General features: G+C 49.1%; 1 protein-coding gene and 1 non-coding gene across 6 annotated transcripts; one reads left to right on the top strand and one right to left on the bottom strand.

Annotated features, from left to right (window-relative positions):
• Positions 1–122: 122 nt before the first annotated feature.
• On the bottom strand, positions 123–25,146 carry PCSK7 (proprotein convertase subtilisin/kexin type 7). Of its 5 annotated transcripts, none has more exons than XM_074335437.2 (17): positions 25,009–25,146; positions 23,345–23,466; positions 22,381–22,860; positions 21,472–21,606; positions 20,694–20,859; positions 19,460–19,550; positions 18,479–18,533; positions 17,878–18,016; positions 17,076–17,176; positions 14,315–14,482; positions 13,786–13,893; positions 13,234–13,336; positions 3,587–3,743; positions 2,967–3,061; positions 2,125–2,218; positions 1,799–1,943; positions 123–1,536 (listed from the first exon to the last, which is right to left on the bottom strand). In XM_074335437.2, exons 3-17 carry the CDS (start codon positions 22,846–22,848, stop codon positions 1,171–1,173), a joined length of 2,391 nt encoding a protein of 796 aa, XP_074191538.1. In that variant the 5' UTR covers positions 22,849–22,860; positions 23,345–23,466; positions 25,009–25,146; the 3' UTR covers positions 123–1,170. The 5 variants fall into 5 exon arrangements, with proteins under 5 accessions (XP_074191538.1, XP_074191541.1, XP_019569171.2 ...); XM_074335440.2 differs by having other exon boundaries at positions 123–1,435; XM_019713612.3 differs by having other exon boundaries at positions 1,799–1,916.
• LOC141572598 (small nucleolar RNA U13) lies at positions 5,048–5,151 on the top strand. The gene has a single exon (XR_012497919.1). It is a non-coding gene; the product is annotated as a small nucleolar RNA U13 (small nucleolar RNA).
• Positions 25,147–25,408: the final 262 nt, after the last annotated feature.

The raw sequence follows: 25,408 nt of genomic DNA, 5'->3' as shown, positions 1-25,408 counted from the left end.
CCAGCGGGTCAGCTCTTTCAGAGGACCCGGCCGTGGAAGAGGAGAGTAACTCTCAGGGACTGACAGGAAGGAGGAGCTACTTGGCAACTTGCTTTAGAGGAAAGGAGATGGGTGTGGCAGAATTGTGTGGAAGGTTTTTATTTTGGAAAGGCTGTGCAGAAAATAATTCAACAAAATGTTGCTGTGAAAAGAGAAAACCAAACCTTGAGTGTTAAAAACAAAATTTAAATCAACCAACTAGCTCAGAAGAGGGGAGGGGGCCAAGAATGGAAGGAAGAGTCACAGCCTGTCAGGCAGACAGCTGGCCTCTGGTGGGCAAGGCCATTTCCCTGAGCACTTTGCAGAGGACGACAGTGTGGTCACAGGGCTGGGGTGGCAGTGGCTGGCACCTGTCCCAGTCCTTCGCAGACTCCCCTATGAAGCAGCACAGGCCTGGGGGCCGTGCCCACCCCTAGTGTTGCCAGGAGCATTGTACCGATCCTTCAGGATGAAAGGTGGGGGTGGTGAAGGAGTCAGGGTTGTGTTCATGGTTGGCTTCTGATCAGAGATAATGGAGGCAGCTGCTTTCAGGGCAAGAGTGCTGAGCTGAGGGCTGACTGCCGGTACCAGTATGTCCAAGGCTTAGGCAGAAGATGAGGGAGAGAGGAAAAGTCCTCTGTTTCTCGGTCCTGGGTCATTAGGAGGACAGGCAAATCCCGGGGCTCTTCTAAACCTCCACTCAAGCCCTCTTCCCAAGTGACGGCAGTGATATTTCTGCTGAGATGCTTTTCTGGCCATGGCAGGTATCTTCTCACCCACGCATGGGTGGGGGTGCCTGTGACCTGTACCATGGGCTTGCCCAGGAGAAATGAGGATGGAGGCCTGCCTAATGGGGGATGGAGGACAACCCTTGTCCAAGACCTTCTCACTGAAAGCTCCTGTTCGGTTCGAGGAAGATGCTGTGGCTATTGCCACACTGCTCTCTGGCACCGTTCCTCTGCCATTAGTACCTTAAGAAAACCCTGGCCCTCCCTGAGCATAGTCAGAGGGTGCTCTGTAGCCTCTGGATTCCAGACGTAAGCATCAGGACTGCCTTCTCCCAGAGCTCCTGGGACTTTGGAGCAGCTTTCCAAGCTTCCCCAATTTGGGGAAGGAAGAGCGTCGCCGATATTGAGTCTGTCAGGCTCTGGGTCAGCAAATCTGCTCCTCCTTCGCCTGCAACAGGTCTGGGGGTAGGTGCCGAGGAGGGCTGTCCAGGGCACTCCGGTTCTGAGACAGGCTCCAGTCCCCTTGATGCAGCAGGTCTGGGGCAAGGAGACCAGAGGTGGTGGAAGGGCCCTCCCTCTCTGTCTCCACTCCATCTGGATCCTTGATGGTGCAAAGTGGCACTGATTCTAGTTCTGTCCCCTCCTCCCTGGCTTTTCGGCTTCGTTGGGGCCAATGGCAGGGTCCATTCCTACAAACCGGGAGAGAGGCCACATTCTTCTGGCTCAAGTATACTTCTAGCATGTAGTAAACAGTCCAGAAGACGGTAAAACAGCCGACCAGGACCAGCGTCTGGGGGAAAAGTCCACCACTTGCATTAGGGAGTTTCCCAAAGCCTGCAGCCTTAGCTCAGAACGATGAGCTCAGAAAGTCTCTGTACAAGGGCTGCCTCTCCCACCCCACACCACTCACTCACCACACATGCACAAGGAATGCCCTCTGAGAGTTAACCAGCAGGACCGCGACCCGGCCTTCCCACCCCCTCTTTACCCACCAAGGACTAACTCCCCCAGGACACTCCTGCCTGTCCACAGTGTGAGTAAGGCCCTAGTACCTTAAGGGTGTTAGGGGTGATGGTGTAACCATTTTCCGCAGGAATTTTCAGCCCAGGAGGGCAGGGCAGAGTGAAGCCATCATGCAGGTACTTTCCACTCATGGCACCTTCTAATAGTCTGTGGAGAAGAAGAGACAGGGGTGCCCTACTGAACTTGGTACCACCTGCTCTCTCACCCATCCTCCCACCTTAGAGCTGAAGAGAGGGAAGCCCCACAGCAAAGAGGAGGGGTGCATTGTGGGTTCCCAGGGAAGGGGAGCTCCCTAAGTGGGCTGTTTCCCCAACCCTGGTGAGTTGCCTTCCTTCTGACATGTGTCTATACCTACCTTTGTCTGTCCCTGATGTCTACTGGACTCCACACAGAGCCATACAGGGTCAGCTGCCATTGACGGAGGATGCCAGCTTGGAACATCTCATCTCCTAGGGCAGCAAGTGGGGCAGTCCGTGAGCCATGCCCCTCTGTCAGCCATGCAAACAGCATGCTGCCCGCCCTGCCACCTAAAGGGACTCGGCCACATGTTCTGCTGCAGTTGTCTGTGTCCCACTGACCCCAGGGTTCTGCAGACGTGGCTCGTATGGTGTCCTCAGGGATGGGAACAGGGAGGCTGAAAGGTAGCGCTCTGCAGCACAGACATTTTGCCTTTACCTCTTTCATATTTTGGGGTTTCAGCTAGAATTTTGCTTGGAAAAAAGTGTCCTCCTACTAAATTAAAGTTTTGAAACCACTGGTCTAATGAATACCTAACTTGACTGGAAGATGGGAGGGTTGGGTTCAATTTCCAGTCTCCAAAGAAATACTGTGTGACCTCAGTTTTTCCAAAATAATGGTGAAAATTAGTCCTGCCCTTACCTGCCTACCAGGGCTGGCCAAAGGATGGTTATATGTGAAAGGACTTGAAATGTGATTTCAACAAAGAATTTTTGTTGCTATCCTGAAGAAAAATGGATCAGTCACTTCTCGAAGGAATGTGAGAGGTAGCATAAATGAACAATTTTAGATATCAACGCCCATTTTTTGGATGGGGCATAGTTGGTATATATCCTGTTGGTCCAATGGCAACCCCATGTATTCTACATGGGACAATTTCTCTGAGGGACTCTGAGATCCAGAGTGACCAGATGACAATCATGAAAGGCAGGGCCCTGATGGAAGGGCAGGCAGGCTCACCTACATCCCTGACGATGAGTCTGTAAATCCCTCTTGCCCTTTCCCCCCAGCATCGCACTGTGGAGAAGGTCCAATCGTTGAAGCCGTTGGGATCCCTGGGGGAAAGAACAGAGTAGAAAACCTGAAAGGCACGGGGCAGGGAACTGACTGTTTTGCCCAGAAACATTCTTTTCTTACTGTAGTAGCCATGAAAATGTTGCCTGCCTGAGCTACAGCCATTTGGGAGGGTGCCACGAGGGGTCCTTGCTCCTGGGATTTCATGGGATGCGGGACTTGTGTCAATGTGTTGTGCACAGGCTGGGGAGTCTGACAGATCTAAATTTAGTGTTACTTTCCCAGGTACTTACTAGCTCCATGACTTGTTTCCTCATTTGTACAAGTAGGTTAGAAAGTCTCCTCTGCATGGTTCTTACAAGGATTCGAGAAAATAAATGGAAAGCGCAGTGCTTAGCACATTGTAAGCACTTGCACAAAGCACGTAATCAATGGCTGCCAGCTGCGAAGGCTGGCCAGTGCCATGGTAACTTAGGGCAGTACCAGTGTCCATTTCTCCTGTATCTTTTCCTTGAAAAGGCCCTCATTGCATAGAGAGCTCAGAAGGTACGGGCAGGTGTACTTACGAGTCCATGCTGCGGGGGGCGCCGATAAGGGACATCATGCCACTGGGGCAAAAGAGTTTTAGTTCCAAGCTGCCACGTCGTGGATGAGTGATGGAGACTGTGACTGCCACATGCTCCAGGGTCTTCAGCCCCGACATCTCCAGGTCCATCCTGCTGACTATAGGAAGTCAGGCTGGGCAGCTGGGAAACCAGCCCCATGAACACTTACGCCCTTACTTCATCCCAACATACACAAAGTACACGCTCATTGAAGCCATATATGAATACCACGGCAACCCTGACTGGGGCCAAGAGTACATGAATAAGTGGAATGTAGTAGCTGCTTTCAAGGAGTTTCCAGTCTAGTTTAGAGTCTAGTTGGGAAGACAACGCAAACTGAAGACACAATATAAGAACCAAATGGAGCAACTTCAGCCATTCATTTACCCAAAAAATAATTTATGGAGTACCTCCTATATTTCAGGCACTGTACTAGATGCTGGGAATATAAAGATAAGTTGGACATGGTCTCTGCCTTCTACCTGCAAGTGGAAAATGAGATGGCGTGAGATATACATTACTGATACTAGAACAGAGATGGGTCAGGTGGCTTTAGGCACAGAGCAGTGAGACACTCTGAAGAAGACATGAATGCAGGCTGGTAGAAAGGATTGGTAGAGTGTATTCTAGAAGGGAAAATGGCATGTACAAAGGCAGAGGTGGAAATGAACAAGTTTCATATTGAAGGCAATACAGAATTTAAAAAAAACAAACACTGAAATGAATAAATTTCAGGGAAATTATGCTGAATGAAACAGCCAAAATCAAAAGGATACATAATACATGATTTCATTTATATAATATTCACGAATAACAGAACTAGAGATGGAGACAGATTGGTGGTTGCCAGGCTTTAGGGATGGGGCAGAGGGGATGGGTGTGGCCATAAAGGGATGACATGAAGAGTCTTGTGGGGATGGTATCATTCTGGATCTTTCTCATGCTAGTGGTTACACAAGGCTACACATGTGGTAAACTGTACAGAGCCACACACACACACACACACAGATATGAGTGCATGTCTAACTGGTGAAATCCAATTAAACTCTCTGGGTGGTACCAATGTCATTTTCTTGGTTTTTGTATTGCATTATAATTGTTTAAGACATCAACATCGGGAGGAGGGTACCTGGAATTTTCCTGAACATTTGTCTGCAACCTCCTGTGAATCTACAATTATTTCAAAATAAAAAGTTTAAAAAACACAAATGCCTGAAGTAGAAAATTGAATTGGGTAATATTAAGAAACCAAGTTGCAATGAGCAATAATTCTTTCTAAGGCACCTTTTCTCCCAGTAATTAATTCATCCCAACAGGCAGGGTAGAGAGCAGCCTCTCTGTCTCACAGATGAAGAGCTCAGAGAGGTGTGGAAAGTTGGGGCAGGGACGGAGGATGAGAAGGGCTTTAAGATTTTATTTTAGATCCTTTTGTAGTTCATGAGTGTGATGACTGGGTGCTCACACTCTTGTGTGACATGTGCCTCCCTCAAGCCTTATTATGACATCGGCACATTACCTATCCAACGTGAAAACACATTTAATTTAAACAAGCAAACCAAGAGCTACTAGAGATTACTGAGCAAAGATGGAGTTTTTTTTTTGTTGTTTTTTTTTTTAAGTGCTTATGGAAGGTTACTCTTAACAGCTCTGGGTAGGATGAATTGGAGTAGGAAGAAACGGGTGACAGGAGGCCAGCTAAAATGCTGCTGCCTTATTGTAGGGTTGAGGTGGTGTGAGTGTGGATAATGAGGATTGAAGAAGAGGAAAAAGCATGAGCCTTTCTGTGACACTTTCTGTCCCTTCCCAGACCCTGTGCCTACTGGCCTGCTGCTCAGTGGCCCTCTTACTGTGTTCATGGAAGAGTGCCCCCCCCCCCCCATCACCCACTACGACACCAGTGTTCATGGGTCTACTTCTCTGATGTCATAACTTCACATTTCTTCACCTCCTCAGCTCCACAGACCTTTCTCCCTCCCATGTCAGTGCCCACTCCCATGAGCAGACCCTGGTCCTTGTCATTACCTGGACTGAATGCTTTAGTACCTGTCACTGTGGCTTTTCTTATATAAGCAAACACAAATTAATTGAAGACAAATTAGAAAAGTAGTTGAGCAAAAATGAAAACAAAAAAGCTCCCACAACTTTTGGTAAATACGCACCTAGACTCTCTGTGTATGTACGTGTGCATGGGTGTATTTTCTGTAATTCCATCTGTCAGCTCTTCCACGCCAGTATCGTGCCTTCTCTGAAAGCAACCTCTTGTCCTTCCACCTTTCCCACTCCCTTCCTGACCCCTTTATTTTCTTGCTCTTTAAGAAATCTATCAGGTTCCTCTTTCCTACCTGGCAAAGATCCCACAGCTCGTCTCCCCAACACTCTTTTTTACACTCTCAAGTTCCCGGTACTTTCTTTTCCTTTCACAGTAACTGTCTGGCAAAAGTCCAAAACTGAATCAGGCCAATTATCCGTTTTCTTGGCTGGATCTTTTTGCTTACGTATTTGCTATTACACATGAAAAACACAAGCAAATAAACCCTTTCTCAACTCTTCACTTCCTTCTGCCTACTGTCAAGAGTTTGGACTCGAGCCATCCAGCCTGGGTTCAAATTCCAGCTCTGCCATTTGCTAGCTATGAGAATTGGATTAGTTTCCTTAGCTGTAAAATGGAGGTAGTAACAGTACCTACTTCATAGAGCTGATAAATTAGTTAATATACATAAAGTGCTTAGAGCAGTACCCAGTAAATATTAAGATTATATCAGTATTAGATGTTATTCCTTTCCTTTGCTGTCAAACTTCTTGAAAAAGATGTCTATATTTACTCTCTCTACTTTTTACCCTCCCATTCATCCTTAACCTTTGTTTCCCCCCTATCAAAATGGTATAGTGTATTTGGTTTTAAAAGTAAATTGGTTCTGGAGTGCTTATAAGGTAAAAAAGCAGTTCACTACTCTGTTCCCACCACCTTTGTCATCCACTACCCAAAAGAAAATGCTTTTTATTGCTTTTAGTTGTTTTCTTCTGGGATCTACCTTCACATTTCTAAGTAATAAGCATGTATGGCTATTTCATGGTTTATTAATTTTATGCATTATTTATCAACTTTCAATTATACCAGATAGGGATTTAATATGCCCACACCTTCTCCCCACCTTGCCCTCTCCTCTGCTTTTTCAAAATAATTATATCACAATAGTTGGCAACATCAATACTTTGTTTACCACACAACGACCTTATAAATACATGGAATTTAGCCAAGTAGTGCTCAATGATGATATTTCATTTCCAGAACAGTTTGCTGTTTTCTCCTCTGGAGTTAACTTCCCTTTTGTTGACTTACATTCATGGCCCTGTCACTACTTCTTCCCAAACTGCACAAAAGAACCCCTAATCTCTCTGAATATGATTTTATAAATGAACAACCAAGTCAGGGGCTCCCTCAATGCTATTTTCCCACTGGAGAGTCTCTCTCTGGAACCTTCTGTCCCATTCCTGTCTGCTGCACTGCTGTGGGATTGGGACCTGCCTTTACCGCTCACTTGGGCTTTCCTTCCCCTTCCCCTTCTCCCTTTCTCTCTGCACCCCCTTCTCTCCTTCCCTCCCCTTTGTTTCTCCTTTTTCTTTCCGTTTCCCCTTCATTGCAGAGGAGCACATCTTTTAGCAGTTTTCAGACAGATGGAGCATGAGACTTGTTTTCTGAAAACATCCTTATTCTACTTTCCTATATGATTGTTAGCCTCGGTTTTAGCGATTGAAAATAATTTCTCTCAGAAATTGGGGGGATTTGGAAGATTATTTCAAATGGACAGTGATCCCTATTATCTTCAAAAACCAGTTGGAAGCTCTAACCATGGGTGGAGCTTTTCAACTGGTGGGATTCCCTAAAGTTAACTGGACTGGGACCGGACTATTTCATGGAGGGGCCCACATATCAGTATCTCTGAACCTTTTGCTGAGGGGTCATTCTATTTCTCCAGAGAGGAATCTTCCAGTTTCCTGTCTGCCAGTGCCTTGGGATCAGAGGGGCTGCTTGTTGGGGAGGGTCTCCCTCTCTCAGTACATTCCCTGTCTCTTTTGCTGTACCTGGGGTCCTTGGTTCTGCAGAATGAACTTCCCAACTCCTGGCTGGATAAGGAAGGGACCATCTTCTGGCTGCTAAGGATGGGAGAAGGTCCCCGGGAATCTACCTCTTAATTGATCCCTGTTTTTGGTCTCATACCTCCTCTGTCCTCTCCAGTACACGGGGCCTCTGAGTACTGAGCCTCTGCGGTTCTCTGGCGTGATGGGGCTTGTTGCTCAGTGTCACCCTTGCAGGTATTTGCTATGCAATTTTCTTAGCCCTGCTCTCTTCTCCACTCATTTCCATCTTCCAAAAACGTGATGAAATCTCTCACTTGCTGTGGTTTCCTCTCTCATTCTCTTCATCCTTGTGCTTATACCAGTATTATTCCTTTATTCTTATTTTGGTGAGGTTTTGAGAAAAGGCAAAGATAAAAGCATGTGTTCAATTTGCCATCTTTCACCAGAAATCTTCTCCTGTCCCCATTAATTATCCAACCGACTGCAATCTAGCTTGTATCCCCATGAATACATTGAAACAATTCTTTTCAAGGTCACCAATGGCTTCTTTGATAAAACCAGGGATGCTCCTCAGCTCTTGTTTCTCTACTTTCCTTTTCCCATTGTCACTGTCCTAAATTCCGGTGATACTATCCTCCTGATTTTCTCCTACTCTCAGGCCATCTCTTCTCAGTTGTTTTCTTCATGAGCTCCTTTCCTTTGGCTACTCCTTTTATGCTGGCTGTGTCTTGGGTCCTCTTTTATCCTTTGTCTACCCACTAACCCTGGTGATCTCATTCTTTCCCAGACCCTTTTCTTCCATTTATATGCTGGTGACTCACAAATCATTACCTCCAGTCTAGACCTTCTAACTTATTTATTCAACTGCTTCCGGGATATAATCTTTAGATGACTCACAGAAGGCTAAACACAGCAGAGCCAAAATTCTCTTCCTCAGTTTTTGACACTCTGCAGCCCTTGCCCTAAACTGTTCTTCCTTCTGGGTTCTTAGTATCATTTGATGGCATCACCATCTAACCAGTTGCCCAAGATAAAAACTTAGAAATCTTTTTATATATTAAAATTTACAATAATATACATATATATGTATATACATACATATATACACTCACACACACAAATACTTATATACGCATTTATGTATAAATTTTTATTATAGGAAATTTTAGACATACATAAAAGTAGAACACATGTTCTTGACAACTAACTTTAATAACCGTGTTTCCCCAAAAATAAGACCTAGCCAGACCATCAGCTCTAATGCGTCTTTTGGAGAAAAATTGATATAAGACCCGGTTTTATTTTAATATAAGACCGGGTCTAATATAATATAATACTGGGTCTTATATAAGACCGGGTTTTATATTAATTTTTGCTCCAAAAGACGCATTAGAGCTGATGGTCCGGCTAGGTCTTATTTTTGAGGAAACACGGAATTATCAGTATGTGGCCAATCTTGTTTTATCACTGATCCTTACTTCTTCCCCTTCTCAGATTCTTTTAATGGACTTCCCAGGCATCAGATCATTTCAAGAATAAAGATTTAGTATGCATCTCTAAAAGGTAAGGCCTTGAGAATCTCTTTGACTGCTGTCCTCCTCCCTTAGTGCTAACGTCAGTTGGTGACAATTTATCTCGAAGGCTCCCCACAGATTTCAGGATAAAGTCCAAACTCCTTCCCGGGGCACACAGTTCTCCTGGCCCTGCCGCCTGCAGTTCCACACCTTCCTCTGACCCTCGCACCCCATGCCCCAGCCATCCCACGTGACTTGCAGCTCCCTGAAGATTCCATTGACTCTGCATGTGTTGCCCCTGCTGCCTGGATGCCCCCCCTTTTTTTTTTAACCTCTTCTCCTGGCTAGTTTATATAGTGACACTCAGGTCAGTCACCTGTTTCTATGAGAATCCTCCTCTGTCTTCCCTGGTGGCAGGAGGCATCTCTCCTTTGACACCCGTGTCATCTTGATTGCAGTGCTTATAACACCGCACTCGTCATGCAGACTGGACTGTCTTCCCTACCAGATTGTGAGCTCTTTTAAAGCAGGAATCATGTCTTATCTCTGAATCCCTACAACTTAATACAGTGCCTGGAATGACGTAGGTCTCACATATTTGTAGAATGAATGAATGAATCAATCAAGAGACGTTCAGGGAAATACAGGGAAGACTAAATTGCAGGGGAAAGGAAAGGGAAGACGGGGGAAGGGCAAGTGATACAGAGGGACTGAAAACTCCAGAGTTTCAAGTTTGGGCACCTAACGAATGGTAATGGCACTGAGAGAAATGGGGGAAACTTGGAAAGCAAGCTGGCTTTTAAGAGGTGATAATAAAATCTAAAATCATTTCCATGTTCAATGTAATGTATTGGTGGAATATCCAACAGCACACGAATGATTTAAGAATGGAAAGATGAAGGAAAATATCTGTGGCACAGCTGGAGGAGAGCATTAACACAGCAGAGAAGGGGTTTATAGAAACACGGAACAGTATGGAATGAAATGGGATGTAAAAAGAGCCCTGTGAGTACTTGTCTGTCAGCACGCATACGCAGTGGCATGCTACGTGCATTTTCTTATTGGTCCATATAGGGACTGGGTGGCCATACGTGTGAGAACACTCGAATTATTTTACTAGAATTAAATGAGTTATTCTTAGAACAGTGTTTAGCACATAAAAAGCACTCGTCTTAGCTGATGACCATCAGCTTATTATTATTATTTGGCCTTTGGGAAGTTGGTTTTGTTTTTTTCAACTCTCACTCTCTGGCCAGCAGATCCCAGGGCTTTATTTGCCCATAATCTTGTGAAAGCTATGAAAATCTCTATCCTTCAGAGTAAGATTTCGATCTAGGAATCATTGGGGGGGTGGGGGGGGTGGCGGAGAGAGGTGGTAGCTGAAGCCCTAGAACCAGCTGTGCTGTAGAGGAAGAAGATGCTGAGGGAGGATGAAGACCACGGAATGAGTACAGGAGGCACTCGGCTGGGAGCAGTGTGACCAGCACACCAGAAAGCAAGTACCTCGGGCGAGAAGCTGGAAGAGGTTACGGAGCAAGGAGGTCATAGACGCCAGAGAGAGGCTGCTCCAAAGACCTCGTTAATAGGGTTGAAGCAACAAGAAGCTCAGGAAGGAAGAACTCTGAACCAGCCCCAGACCTGACCGAAAGGGGCACCGTGAGTAATGAAGTAAGGTGTCAGTGGTCAAGAGAGTGTGTGAAAAAGCAAGCAATTGCTTTAGATAATTCGTTTGCAAAGGTTACAGGTTGAAGGGTGGCAGGGATTTTAATTTGTTTCCTCATAGGTGAACTGAGGATGTCTGAAGGCAGAAGGAAGAATCAGTGGCGAGGGGAAGACTGCGTTGGAGAGGTAAGAGGTGGAGAAGTGAAGGGACAGGATTCACTGCCTAGGCAGAGGGTTAGCCACATACTCAGACTGCAAATAAGGAGAAAAAGGTAAGTGCAAATGGTGTTTAGGAATCTTCTATAAACACACACAGGTTCTCTCGTATTTTAGACAATCTTCTCAAACCCCTCTCTCCCTCTTACCCTCTAGTTCAGCCCTGGAGTCAGATCTAAAGGAACGCAGGGGCCCCAATCCTTTCCCCCATATCCTCCTGCCAATGGGGAGGAATAAAAACTTGTCTTGCTCTCAAGCTGCACTGCCCAATATGATAGCCACTAGCCACATGTGCATTTTAATTTAATTACAATAAAATAAAAACGTAGTTCCTCAGTCATACTAGCCACATTTCAAGTGTTCAGTGTCCTCAGATGTCTAGTAGCCACCAAACTTAGCAGCACAGACAGAGTACACTTCCATCATCATAGAAAGTTCTATTGGACACCACTGCTCTAGCGTCTTAGTGGTATTTTACCACCTCTTCTGTCTCAGCAATGTTCAGCTCCCTCCACCTTACACAAAGTTCAGTTTCCACAAGTTTGTGCCTTCTGTTCTGTCTACTCAGGGGTTAAGTCCCAACAGAGGGGGAGACACCTTTGCCGACCCCAGAAACTGTAGCAGAGTCCTGCCTGCCAGCCTGCAAACTGATGACAGGCTCCACTAGCAAAACCCCTAGTCTCCCCTCCCTCGGCTTCACCCTCTCTCTCCACTATCCCCCCTCTCAGGCTTCTCTACCCAGGACAATCTGTCCTTTTTCATGCTTCCTAGTGACAAACAAGCAGTGCCAGATGCCTCTATGCCTACGGAAGTTTGTCAGGCATGCTCGGGCAACATCCCTAGTTAGTGGGAAACAGGATGACAAAGCTAGAAAGGGCCCTAACGCTCTCCTAAGTGGACCCCTCATTTGACAGGTGTGACTGCGGGTTACTTTTTTACTTAAATAATAGGAAGCAGTCCTGGGAGGGAAGTAAAAGTTGAAAGGCTCACTATCTCTAAGACACAGGAGTTTCCAAGGCAAAGCCTGGGAGTGCCGACTGGTCTGCTTTCCTGGGACTGATCCTTAACTTCTCTGCCTTGGGCGATGCTTCTTGCCCTTTCTGAGACAGCATTCCTTTTACGGAAAATTCAGTGAACTACGTCCATGATTTCCTTCCACCTACAGGTGGGCAAGCACTGGACATGCTTAGGAAGAGAGACAATGGACTCTTCCCAGAGACACCTCCACCCGAGGGTAGCTGCCCCTGACCTTCCTTTCTGAGCTCCCTTCTTTTGCCATTCTTCCTCTTGTCATTGCTCTGGTTTGATCACTTCCTACATGGATGGAAAAAGTGAGAATGGAGTTCTAGTTTGGGCACAAAACACGAAATGCTTCAATCTCCACAAAAAAATAGCAAATAACTGTCAAATTTTCTCAAGGGAAAAAAAAAATCTCCCAAGGAGCCAGAGGTAGGGAAACCCTCATATGGGAACTCCGGGGAATCTGCAGACAGATGATCCTCTAGCATAAATTTCCCAGCCCAGCTTCCCTCTTCTCTGGGAAGGGACTCAACCTCTGTGCTCAACACAAAACCACATCTCTGACTTACAGACCTCAGACAACCCCAGTGGCCCTGGGTGCAATGGAGGTGGTGGCAGATTGGCAACTACAGTCCAGGGAGACGTTCACATTCTCCCCTGTCCCACCCCCAACAGACCCCATGTGACTCTTTCTGTATTAGACAAGGCTGAGAATCAAAGGAAGAAATTCCCAACTCCTTCACTTCACCCAAAGGCCACTTGGATGAAGAGAATTGTCTGGCAAGTTCTCAGCATGGAAGTCAAAGGAGCATCTTTCAGCTCTTGCCTAGTCTCCCCCAGTCCCAATCCCACTCCACCCACCAGCCTTTCTAATCAGTTGCTCAGCAGCTCCTTCTCACTACTAATAACTCTGGAGAAAGGGCTTGTTTAAGCAGCCAGGGGGGCAGCCAACTCAGAAGCAGCAACATGTCCTAAAATGGTCAAAGAAAACTCCACAGGTTTGGCTGGAGCTCAGCTCCTAAAGGAACAGGGTAGAACCCAGGGAGGATGAGTTCCCCATCACCCCGCCCCCAAACCTCAAGCCCAAGATTAACCCCCTTTCTGCTGACTACTTACCATTCCACAGCACCTCCAGTGAGTTGGGGGACAGCGGGATAGCCTTGTTCTCTTTTAGCACAGGGCTCACATAGGAAGCTAAGTAAGGGACAGATGTCCAGATCTGTTAAAGGAAAGTGGGGGGGGGGGGGAGGTGGATGAATAAACAAGACTGATCTCGCTCTGACTTGATCTTCAGGGCCCAGCTCTCTATTTTTACTCTCCACATCACCTTCTTTCACTTCGGAGGCTCCTGCTGACACCCTGGAGTGCTCCCTGTGGCACCAAATCAAGGAGCCAGAGGAAACGGCTGTGCTCAGGTGGGAAGACGAGAACCAGAGCACCCTGACAGCCCCAAGCTACACTCAGGTCCCAATTTACTCCCTACAAATGGTTTGGAAACTTCAATTATCGTGCTGAGCCTGGTTCTTCATTTATAAAATGGGTCTCAGCTGGGATGAGGGTAAATGAATGAACATTAAGCACTCACAACGTGCCAAGCAACGGTTTAGGCATTAGCCCCTCCCTTGGTCACTCTGTGCAGGGCTCCCTGCCCTGTCAACACCTGTTCACCTTGGCCGCATTAACGAGTCTCCAAGCATTGAGCAGGCCGAATCCATGCTGGTGGCTGTGGCTGAAGCCTGCCTCGTTGGTGACCCAATCTGCACGGCGATCCTCATACTGAGAGGACAGAGGGCCTGGTTAGTCCCTTGGATTTCCAATGTAATCTCAACAACCTAACTTTGGCTTCCCTGCTTGCCTTGCTGGTTGATCCAGTCCAGACTCTCCCACTGAGGACAGATTCCCCAAAGAAAGCTGGGACAAAAGGTCAAAGCCCCATGATGTCACCACTCTAATGGCCTGCTTCTAGAGAGGGAGCCAGGAGTCCCAGGCTCCAGAGAGACCTCCTCCGCAGGTAAAATGGCATCAGCAGAATAGGTACATAAGAGGTGAGGTCTGCGGTCTTGGGATCTCCACTCCTTTCCTATACACATGCAACTCTGAAAGGGATTTGGAGCCTAACGTTTAAAATCTAAAGTCCTTGGCACCAGAACCTGGGGGTGGGCAGGGCCGACCGTCTGGCTTCCTGCTGGGGTCTCACCTGAGTGGCCGTGAAGACGATGATGTGCTGGACGTCACGCCACGTGAGGCAGGGCCGTACCTGCAGCATGAGGGCAATCATGCCAGCGGCCAGGGGGGCTGCAGCTGAGGTCCCGGTGTGGCCCTCAGTGCAGCCTGTGCCCTTCTGAAGGTCCCAGTCAGTGGTCACCTGGGAAGTGGTGTGGAGGGGAGGGGCCTCGGGTTAGAGACTGCGCTCACAGGTCCTGTGGAGGGTGGGGTACAGACTTGTCCTCAGAACAAGTCTCTCAGGTGCGCCCTTCCTTCATGAGAGCGAAATCTTTGACCAGAGGGAGGCTCACTAGCAGGTCAGGACAAAACAGATCCTTAATCCTTCTAGGCCTCACAAGACAATCTCTGAAGAGCTGAGAAAGGAGACTACAAATTAAAGAGTTACGTATGAGCGTCTGGTTGTGGGGGAAAGCAGATGGAGCCATGGGAGAGGCCTTTATGCAGAGGAGTTTCCTGACTCCTGCTGCTCTAACAACCCATCCCCAAACTCTCCGCCCTAACCACCAGTGCCTACCCTCCAGACCCTGAAATCATGCTAGACAGAGGAAGTGGCCAGGGAGCTCCTCGGCCCCAGCTGGAGCTGGGACAACAGTGACAGCACCATTCAAGGAAATCCAACTTGGCAGCTCGGCAATAAGGGGCTGGAATGACATCAGTGCGAACCAAGGGAGTGTGTCCCCTTGCCCACCGTGGGCTTGGCATGGCACTAGTGTCCACACTGCCTGTCCCCCTGGCCTGTGGCAATCGACAGAATGAGCTGCCTCACTGCTTTGGGCCTGGTGCCTCAGTGTGGTTTCTACGAGTCCCCCTTTCTCTACCTACGGTTCTGAGTGAAGGGTGAAAGTGGGGGTCGGGAGGGGGAGAGTTGCCTGCAGGGGAGAGATGGCATCTGTCTGGCATCAAGTTCTTTTTATGCTCTCATCAACCCTGGAGCCACAAAGGGTTTAGCTGAGGAGGGCCCCGCGTAAATCCACTCCACTATTGGCACTTTGGATGGAGCAATGTTAAGACCAGAGCATGTTTTTCTTCCAAACTTCTCTTCTGGGTCAGATACCGGGGTCCTAACTTCTGCCAAGAGCTGCCCGTTCTCCATTGTACTCACTGCTGCCCTCCAACTGTTACAGCAGCTGCCAAGAGATGTAATTTTCACTCAGACACCAGGCATACCCAGAAGAAGAGAAAAAAACTCTCCAAGTTGTAGTCTCAATGAGAGTGGAAAGCCTGGTCTGTGCCAGAGAGCAGACTGATTTTTTTCCTGTTAAGGAAACAGGCTCACAGTGATGGTCCAATGTGCAGCTGTGAGGCCCGTGGGCTCGCCTATGGTGGCAGGAGCCCCTGGCAGCCAAATGGTGGTCAGCATGTGCCTCCACACCCTGCCCTCAGGAAGACAGCTCCACCAAGCTGGTCACTGAACAGAAACTGGCAACAGGAGGTTTCCAAGACAAGGACATGCCAAAGATGGGAACTTGGCGAAACGAACTCTTTCATTTCTGGACAAGTTCCAGTTCTGACAGAAGGTGGTGGTGGGGATACAAAGTGGAGTTGAGTTAGGAGAAAAGCCAGGCCCCTCAGAGCAAGACTGACGATTATGCCCGGGGAGCCCCTGGTCCTCAGTGGGGCCAGGATGAGTCAATTCCTGAGAGTTCTGCCAGGGCGTGAAGAGCACAGCTTGTTCCTGCTCTTCCTCCTAGCCCACCCACTGTGGGAGTGGACGAGGGTAGTGCCCTCTGCACCCAGACCCCTGTCTGTCTGCTGAGCAAAGCTTCTCTGGCTCTTTTCCTTTAGTCCACTCTCTTTTCTCTTCTCCCCAGGGTGAGGGGCGGGGGGGGGGCAGGGGGCGGGGCTAGGGATCAACTGGCACAGAGCCTTGGAACATTTTGTTGACCAGAAGTCATTTACTGGCAAAATAAAATTTCAGTTTTGGAAAATGAATTTGACCCAGCAGGAGACAAAGCAGCCTAATTCCCAATGGCCCCATAGAGACCTCCCACCCCAGCCACTGGAGAAATCTGATACCACCTGGCTCTAGTCCAGCTCTCGCCTGGAGCCCTGGCCCCATATTACTCTATTGTGGGCAGCAGGGACCAGCAGGGAGCTCTCTGATGATGGCCCAGAGACACGGCTTGAAGTTGCTGGGATGGAGCTCAGCCAGCTGGGTGCAGTCCCTAGACCCTGAATTCTTTAAAAGGTTCCCATAGCTTGAGGAGCTCGACTCCCTTGCTCCAATCTCTCGTTTGCAATTCTAGCTCCAAGAAAAGAGCTGTCTCTTGGGCTAACAGAGCCATTCCCGATTCCTCATCCCACCCATCCCATAAAGACAGCCACTAACTTTACTCCTGCTGATAAACATGACCAGAACTCACAGTATTTACATAAGGGCTGAACAGCTATGGAATGATGATTTGTTGTTTTAATCCCTCGGAAATTAGCCAAAGCCCAAATTCTATCAAAGGAAGACATTTTAAAGAAGTTCTTTAATCAATGTGATGCTCAGCAGTTCCTCTAATAATATGTAAATTTGTAAGTGAAGTTTGAAGCTAAAAACCATTTTCACAAATTTATTTACAGTCCTCGGCTCCGTTCTTCCAACGGTGGTACCCCCTTAGAGATACAGATCTGTCAGGGAAGACGAGTCTGAGGGCAGGACAGGGAAGCAGAGAAACAAAAGTTATGCTGCCTGAGAGAAGTACTGTGGGACAGGGATCATGAGTGGGGGCCCAGGAGGCACTCACAATGCTCCGGAGCATCTTGTCCCCACCACTGAAGGTGACGGCCAGCATGGAGGCACATTCCTCTGCATAGAAAGGCATCCGTCCCTCCTCATCCACGGCACCTGGGAACAGAGCAGGGGAAATAGGAGCCAAGTTCCCTGTGACTTACCAGCTAGGAGATTGTTCTGAATTTGAAAAATGATTTGGGTGGCCCAAGTGCCTCAGAGTACCCACACTCCTCACCTGAGCGAGCAACCTCAAGTGGCAGAGGATATCTGTGCCCTAAATACCACTCTTTCAATAGGCTTGCTCCAGGGTAAAACCGGGGCATTTCACCTCCATACCCACTCATCCATTCACACATTCATTTTCCTCAGCATTTATTAATTATCTACTGCGAGTCACACACCGTGTGAGCACTGGGGCCATGTGCAAAAGGCCAGACCTGATCTCAAGGAGATTATAGCCAGGGAGGAACTCAGGTAAGTAAATAAATACAACTGGGACGGTAACGCTATGGTAAGTGGCCCATGAAAAGACAGGCCGGAGCAGAGGCCTAACCAGTTGTAGTAGGTGGAGCTGGGGAGGGGTACCTCCAGATGCTGGGTTGAAAGTGTTCCCAGGCTATGGTGACTTCTAAGGAAATCCTGGGGTCCTCTAAGAGCAGGGCTAGTCCCTCCTAACTATCTGAGCCTGAAGAGAAGCTCGTGCTCAGACACTTAGCCACATGGAAGCCAGGGCACACCAAGATACATCATCCCCTCACCACTGAGTGACACACACACACACACACACACACACACACGGAACCACAGGTCGCTACCTATGGTGACTGTGTAGATGGAGTTGGCGTAGCCATCATAGTTGCAGTTGTCGTTGTGCTGGCCCCCATTGCCACTGGCTACCACAAAGATGCTCCCAAAGCCCTGGCGGCCAGCCATCACCCCATGTTGCAAGGCAGCCTGAAGAGCAAAAACACACGGGATCACCTGAGAAACTCACAGACCTCTACCTTCCACACCAGTTGTCCTCTCCTCCCTTTCTAGAAAGGAAAGGAAAGAAGCCCAAAGGCACTAGGCATGGGAGAAAGAGATTTAAAGATGGACTCAAGAAGGGGAGGAAGCTGTTAGTTGAGCAACTGATGGATGTACTCTACTTATCAGAAACAGTGGGGCCAGGAATGGGGAACCAAGCACAAAATCAAAGGGAAGCGATCTCAGGGCCCTGTTCCATTTCTCCCTCACAGAACTTGTGCCTCCCACACTCCCCCATCTCCAGTTAGAAGTGCTCTTCCCAAAAGGAGGTGGCAGAGCGAGATGGCATAGGTCTGGCACTGCAAATGGGGGTGGGGCTGGAGAGGGAGTGACTTGTAGAATTCTTCTAGGAACTGGGTCTCCTAAAGTCTTCATGCAGTTCACAGGTACCTTTCCAAGCTGATGGGGGCCGTCCACTGTCTTCCCATCATCATCTGGTCCCCAGCTGTTGAGAAATACCCAGAGGGAAGAGCCAGAGCCAGGCTGTGGCTGCCCACCCCGGCCCCAGTTTCAGCTGGCCACCTTCTTACTCTCCTCCAAAGGGTTCCAGCAGGACTCCCATGATTAAAGGACATAGGGTTCAAAGGTCCAGCCCCCACTCCCAAGTGGAAAACAGAAGTATGTGCTAAGGTTCTTTTCCTTGGAAACTTTCCTAATTTAGGACTACTTTAACCGGCTCCTAAAAATCCTTTCTCAGGTCCCAGGGAACAGGAGACAGTATCTAGTGTTAGAGAGAGATAGGAGACCTTCCTCTCCTGATCTAGGGATCTGGTACTAGGCTTGATGGACGAGCACTCACCGAGTGCTCAATCTGTGTAAGGTCTTGGGTCGGAGGAGTTCTCTATTCTTTTTCTAAGAGGAAATGTACATTGCGGATGATGTCATAGATTTAAGGGAGGTACTGATGAGGGGGAAGAGCAGGTGCCATCAGTACCATGGGGAAAGCCCAATCCCAAAGTTCCTCTCCCCACCCCTGTGCCCCCACACCATAGCCATAACCTGAGGCTGCAGGTGCATTTATGTGTACAGGGTAGGAGGGATTGGTGCTGGGCCTTGAGATTAGTTGTGGTTGAGAGGAAAGCCCACTTTCTCCCAGAGGCTTTATGAGTTTATTAAACAAATAAACATGGGGCAGCCTGGAGCACTGCTCACGTGGCAACTTGATTACTGGGGTGACATGGGCCTTCAGACTGAGACCCCAGCGGCTGGAGAGCTGGAGAAATAAAAGTAATGGACTTACAGGCTGAACCCAATGAGAAGATCCCTGCCGGGACCTGCCCAAGTCAGCCCATTTTGCTGTTCTTTTGTTGGAGAATTCATCCCAGGTGCCCCAGCGTCTTGCCCTGTCACCTGTTCCTGGTTCTGCCTCACCTGCAACTGTAGATGTCATTGATTTGATAGTGCTTGTTGAATGCCACGGCCTCCATGCTGTCTGTGAGGGGTCCATCTAGTAACCGGATACCTAGGCAGTAAGGCCACATTAGCTGAACAGTACTCACTCCCTAGATGGGGAACTGGGTGGTGGGAGCTGCACGTGGTGACTTACTTTTCCCTCTAAGCACTCTTGTGTTTTTTATACCATGTGTATGTCCCTGTCCAGAAATATTTTTTTAACATAATGCTAAATCTTAGACTTTAAGGATCATGGGTTCTGGTTGGAAGAGGCACAGGCTGCAATGTAGGCAGCCAAGTTTCCCTTCTCATTTGCATCCTTAAATCATGTAAAACATCGGTGTGGGGCTTGTTACATAGAAACTGCTCAATACACGGTACTCATTACTATGAACTACTCCCATGGATGCCTAATTTCACCCTTTAAAATAGGGTAGGTCCATCCTGGTGACTACGGAGGGACAAATGGAGCTTTTGGAAGGGACTTGGACCCTGAAGGTTGGTTTCTGGCTCCCTCTGCAGCCTCATTCACAGAGAGGGCTGTTGCCCTCTGCTGGAGGTTAAGAAGAATACAGCCAATCTATTCAATTTGTGGTTCCAAGCATTTATGAAGAATCATGGAGAGGACGTCCCTATTCATGCCTTTCACCTTCTCCCTTGACAGAAAGCCTGAGGAGAAGGAGTCATAAACAACCCTCAGTCGGGGGTGGAGCTGCTCAGCTCTCTTGAAAGGATGGAGAACGGACAGTGATCATCAGAAGGCCTGGGAGCTGGAGAGCTGGGAGACAGAAGAGCCTCCACAGACATGTGGGGTCAAGGAGAAAGGCAGATGAGAGGGTGTTTGGTATCACACAAATAAGTAAAGGCGGTATCATTGCGATGAGCTGAGTCATTGATGGGGCATAACCAAGATTAGCAAGAGGGAAGAGGAGACTGAGTAGGTGGGACTTGAGGCCTCCATCCCACATCAAGAGCATTCCCTTTTATCTGTTTTACATGGTGGGGTTTGCTGCTAAAAGCATGTCTGAGACACTACTGCACTGAAAAAAACACACCAATGAACTGATTCGTCCTACAGACACCTATTATAAGCTTATCCTTCGTTCTATATGTGTTGAGGGTAGGATAAAGACAGTTCAGAATTCGGGGGGTGGGGCAGGAGATGAAGACTGCCATCCCAGAAGAAACCTACTGAGGCCAGGCTGGAAGGTACCTGCTATGCGGCTCCCATATGCCACTCCCACTGCACAGAAGCTGTTGTTGGGCACCGCAGCAATTTCTCCTGCACATCGTGTGCCGTGGTGATTGCCATTCTCCACATCCGGGTGGGGCATGGGGTCAGGGTCATTAGAGTTGAGGTCATAGCTGCCCTCAGGGTTCTGCAACATTGAGGGGGGGCAATAGGTGGTCATTCACTGTTGTAAGAGGTCAGGTCTTGGAGCTCAGGAAGAGAGGGGAACTGGGCAGCAGGCCCATCTCTCTCTGCAAACCACACGGGCTACAAAACAACGAGGACAGGACACACTGGGGCAAAACTGAGAAGTGTTATAGCTCGCAGCAAACTTCTCTCTTGCCCATTATAGAGATGTACCCAGGAAACTGCTCCATGACTTGGGAAACCTGGGATAAAGGGACTTAGGGCTACCTAAAGGCCAGGCTGTCCAGAGAGGAAGGTGCTCAGAACCTGCGTGGAGAAGGAAGTTGCTGACAGGGGCCACTCCTCTCCTGCCTACCCAGGGCAGGGAGGGAGCGGCAACAGGAACCAGGAAGTGTCACCTAGGATCCTCTCCTGCTGAGGGGGATGCCACTCACAGTGTCTTAACCGCCAATCTGGAATGCTGGCTGGGGAAGAAGTTGAAGAATACCATGGCACCTCCCAAGCCCTTTTGTTTGCCCCAGTGACCTCTAAGGAAAGGGACAAGCCTGAGGTAATATCAAGGAGGTAGGACATGTGGGGGGGGGGGGGGAAGGGTTGTTCCAGGGTCACTCACATAGTTGGGTGCAATGTCCTGGACGGTGTGCTCCACTCCATCGTCCACGACCACCACAGTCACCCCTCGCCCAGTTACGTTGCGTTCCCATACACCTGTCACGTTGATGTCCTTGCCGGGGCTCCGCCGGTTATTCTGTAGGAGAGACAGACTCAGGAACTGTCTCAAAGTCTTGGGAATCCAGTGACACACAGCATAGCCCACAGAGCTATAAGTTATAGCTAGCAGCCCTTTTTCACTCTTGGCTGCCATCAAAGAGCCAGAGGTTGTGGACCAATAGGTCCAGATGGGGCTGGAGCCAAGGAGGGACAAGTGAGAGCTATGCCACAGTCTAGATCTCCAGGAAAGCTTGGAGCATTCAACGGCAATAAAGATGAAATGGTGGCTAGGGTTAAGGTTGGAAAGTACAATTATTATGCCGTATGATGTATATTATACTAACATTATATAATGTTAGTAGTTAACACTTATAGTGTTTACCATGTGTCAGGCATACATATGTTAACTCACTTATTCTAACTACCTCTACAAGGTAGGTACTATTATAATCTCCATTTTACAGAGAAGGAAATGGAGGCACAGAGAGGTTAAGCAGCTTGCCCCCAGGCACATGCTAGCAAGTGGCAGAGCTGGAATGTGAGCCCAAGCAGCCTGGCCCCAGCACCCATGTCCTAACCACTGCACTCTCTGGCTCCAGCACCCATGCCCTAACCACTGCACTCTGTGGCTCTCTAGAAGTGAGCTCTGGGAACACGGAGCCTGGAGGAAGGAGGCCACCAAAGCCCACAGAAATGTCTCCTCAGGCAAAGGGTGGGGGCAACTAAAAAGTAATACAGCCAAAAGCCCACTAAAGAATTGGATACTCAGAACCCATCCATCTGAAGCTGAAAACTGCAGGGCTGGACTTACCAGGTGCCATTGCTGTGGGTATTTGGGGTCATTGAAGTGGACGCTGCGCTTGGCTCGCTTCAGCAGCTTCTGCTCTGCGTGCCAGCGCACAGCTTCATGCCTGGCTAACACGGCCTCTGCCTGCTGCCGGATGGCCTCCACCTGCTGGTCCTGCCAGTGCCCAGCTGGCTGGACAAAGAGGTAGTGCCCCCAAAGCTGCCCGATGCGTCCAGCATTCAGCAGCCCTGCTGCGTGGGCCAAGGCGTCTGCCTGCTGCCCCAGAGTCTCTTCATCCCTCTTGCCTTCCGGGCTGTCCAGATGCACAGCCCAGCTTAGCCCCCCTGGAGCCTGGGCCCCAGGACCACCTGTCTCTGCCAGGCCCATGACCCAGGGAACCAGTAAGAAAAGCCCGGCTAATTCCAGCCAGAGGCAGGTAAGCAGGCCCAGGGGGGCATCCAAGTGTGGTACTTTCTGCCTCCCTTTCGGCATCAGAGCAGTAGGCTGCAAAGAGAAAGGACATGAAAGTAAAAAAGCTGATAATTACAGTAATCTGAGAGGGACACTGGGCTATCAATATACTACAAGTGGAAACCCCCAATCCGCTCCTTTTAAATTATGAAATGTGTGATTCCGTCTTTTTATTCATGTTTATCCCTGACCAACAGGGATAAGTCCCAGGTGGAGTGCAGGCCAGTACCAACCAAACCCAGTGGGCACCTCCATGGAGTCATGGGCCAGTCCCCACCTCACCAGACGACCAAGCAGCACATCCAGTTGCTAACTGACACCATGCTGCTCTCTCCCACTGTTGCCATGAAAAGGGCTCGCAAGTCCTGCCACTCCCACAAATGACTGGCGGAACCATGACTGTTCTTTAGAAGAGATTCTCCTCCCGTATTTAGAGGGGACACAAATCTTCCTCCAGCTGACTTCTCATTCTAGTTGTCCTCAGGGCTAACACCCCTCAGTTGGGCCCCATTCCCACCTGGACTCCATGAGAGGTTGAGCTCCTGGTCTGGCTAACCACCTCACGCTCATTTTGTGCAACTGGAGAAAAGGCATCACTTTCACTGTGAGTTGTGTTGACTCTGAGCACAGACTGCAGACCTGTGGACCCCAAGGAAAGAAGAAATGGTGTCCCCCCCAAGCCCAGTGGAACACAGAGGCTAGCCATGAACTCCAGGACCTGAAACCAGAGAAACTGGCCAATCATCAAGCATCACTTCCAGGTATCTGGAATAGGTCGTAGGCTGGAATAGAACTGGTACGGTAAGGTCAAATCAGTACAAAACCCAGAAACTCTACTTCTTGTCCTAAGCATCATACCACCCTCTTTTCTTTTTTCTTCTAGAGGCCGAGAAGAGGGTTTGAGCTGTTACCGAAAACCCCTCTGGAAAAAGTAGGTAGCACTGTTTCCTGGCGATCCAGGTGGTAGGTAACTTCCTGGTTTCTGTATCTGAAGGATACCAGGGGAAGTAAGAGTAGGCAGGAGGCAAGGGAAATGGGGAAAACCTGAGAATGGAAACAAAACTGAACAGGCACAAAGGGCAAGTGGGCAACCGGGAGAGAAGAAATGGCTAGAAAGCAGCACTGAGGGGCTACCCTTAGTCACTAACTCAGGAGGTTGGCTTGGAAGTGAGGGCTCAGGCTCCAAACCTGGGACTGTCATCCATGGTTTGCTGGAAGGGCCAAATTAGAACTAACTATTGGGCAACCGTGGGAACAGGAACAAGTGACTAGGTGGCAGAACATGCGTGTGCTAACTGGTGGCTGAGCTCCTCAGAGTCACTCTGAGGCAAAGCTTAGTACCCAAACGCACACCCCGAAATGGAACTGACACAAAACATTACAGAAAAATGGGAGTTTTACCAAAGTCTCTTTGGAAAGGGAGAAGTGAACGCACGCCACCTTACACTCCCTCCAAAATTCTGCATTCCACATCTCCTTCTCTCTTTTTCTTTTAGGTTCCTAGGCATATTTCCTCTCAAATTCCTCCCTGCCCTCCAGCAGCCTCGATTGTCCCACGATATTCAGGGGACTCTGCCAGTCTGCATACCCTTCTAAGTAAAACAAAATCTTGTTAGCCAGGTAGTAACCCATCTAGGCAGGCTCCTTCAGTCTCAGTAGATTTCCGGAAGAGAAACCTGACCACCACTTCCTCCTTCCCCTCTGGAAGAGCAGTTCTTTACCCTCAACCGCCTATCCCAGGCTTCCCGGAAAGGAACCTTAAATACCCCCTGAAATTTCAGCAGATCTTAACCTCCTTCAATTGCTAGGCATATCTTTACAGCTCTTAGGTGCCAAGGAAGAAGAGGAATCATATGAGCAGCCCCAAGTTCAAGGTTCTGCTCCCAAGAGACTTCCTCGCACCCTCTACACCCTGTTCCTAAAAACCAGGTTGCCTACAGGGGTCAATTTCATTGATTTTCCCCTCCCGGGCCTCGACTGCCCCGTTGCAATGTGCTCCTCTCTTCAGACGGACCCGTCCTATCCTGGAATCGCAGACCCCGGAGCCCCAGGTCCCTGGGCTCTCCCACGCCAGGGCTGAAGGAGCACTCTGTGCAGCTCCCTCATCCTCAGACACCAGCTCCCCCACTTCTTGGCCACCCGGACTGCCAATGCCCCACCCCCACCGAGTTCCCAACTCACCCGCCCGGCCGCAGCTCCTGCAGCCGCCTCCCTGCGGAAACTCGCGGCTTCCCGGTAGCCCAAGGAGCTAGTGACAGTAGCATCACTTCCGCCCGGCGGCGCAACCAATCAGCGGCGGGTCCCCGGGCCGGGCCGACCGGCCGGGAGCAACCGGCGCTAGGGTGGCGGCTCTTTAGAGCATCCTCCGCCGGAAGAGGAGCGTGCGGGGGTGGTGGGCTTTCCTCGCGGGGTCCCACCATCCCGAGTTCTCGGGCATCTTTAAGAGGGGCCTTCCACAGAACGACCGTCTTCTGCATGGCGTCCTCTGGGAAGGGCATCTCGGTTGCGATCTTTAATAACACCTCGTTCCTCTTCTCCCTCTGACCGCCACTGGCCCCGACTCTCCCTGTAATCTTTCGAG

This window comes from Rhinolophus sinicus, chromosome 14 (assembly GCF_057876585.1).
Source record: "Rhinolophus sinicus isolate RSI-liver-muscle chromosome 14, RSI-T2T, whole genome shotgun sequence".
Classification (NCBI taxonomy): Eukaryota; Metazoa; Chordata; class Mammalia; order Chiroptera; family Rhinolophidae; genus Rhinolophus; species Rhinolophus sinicus.
Note: the sequence above shows the minus strand (reverse complement) of the source record. Positions and strands in the feature narration are given on the sequence as shown.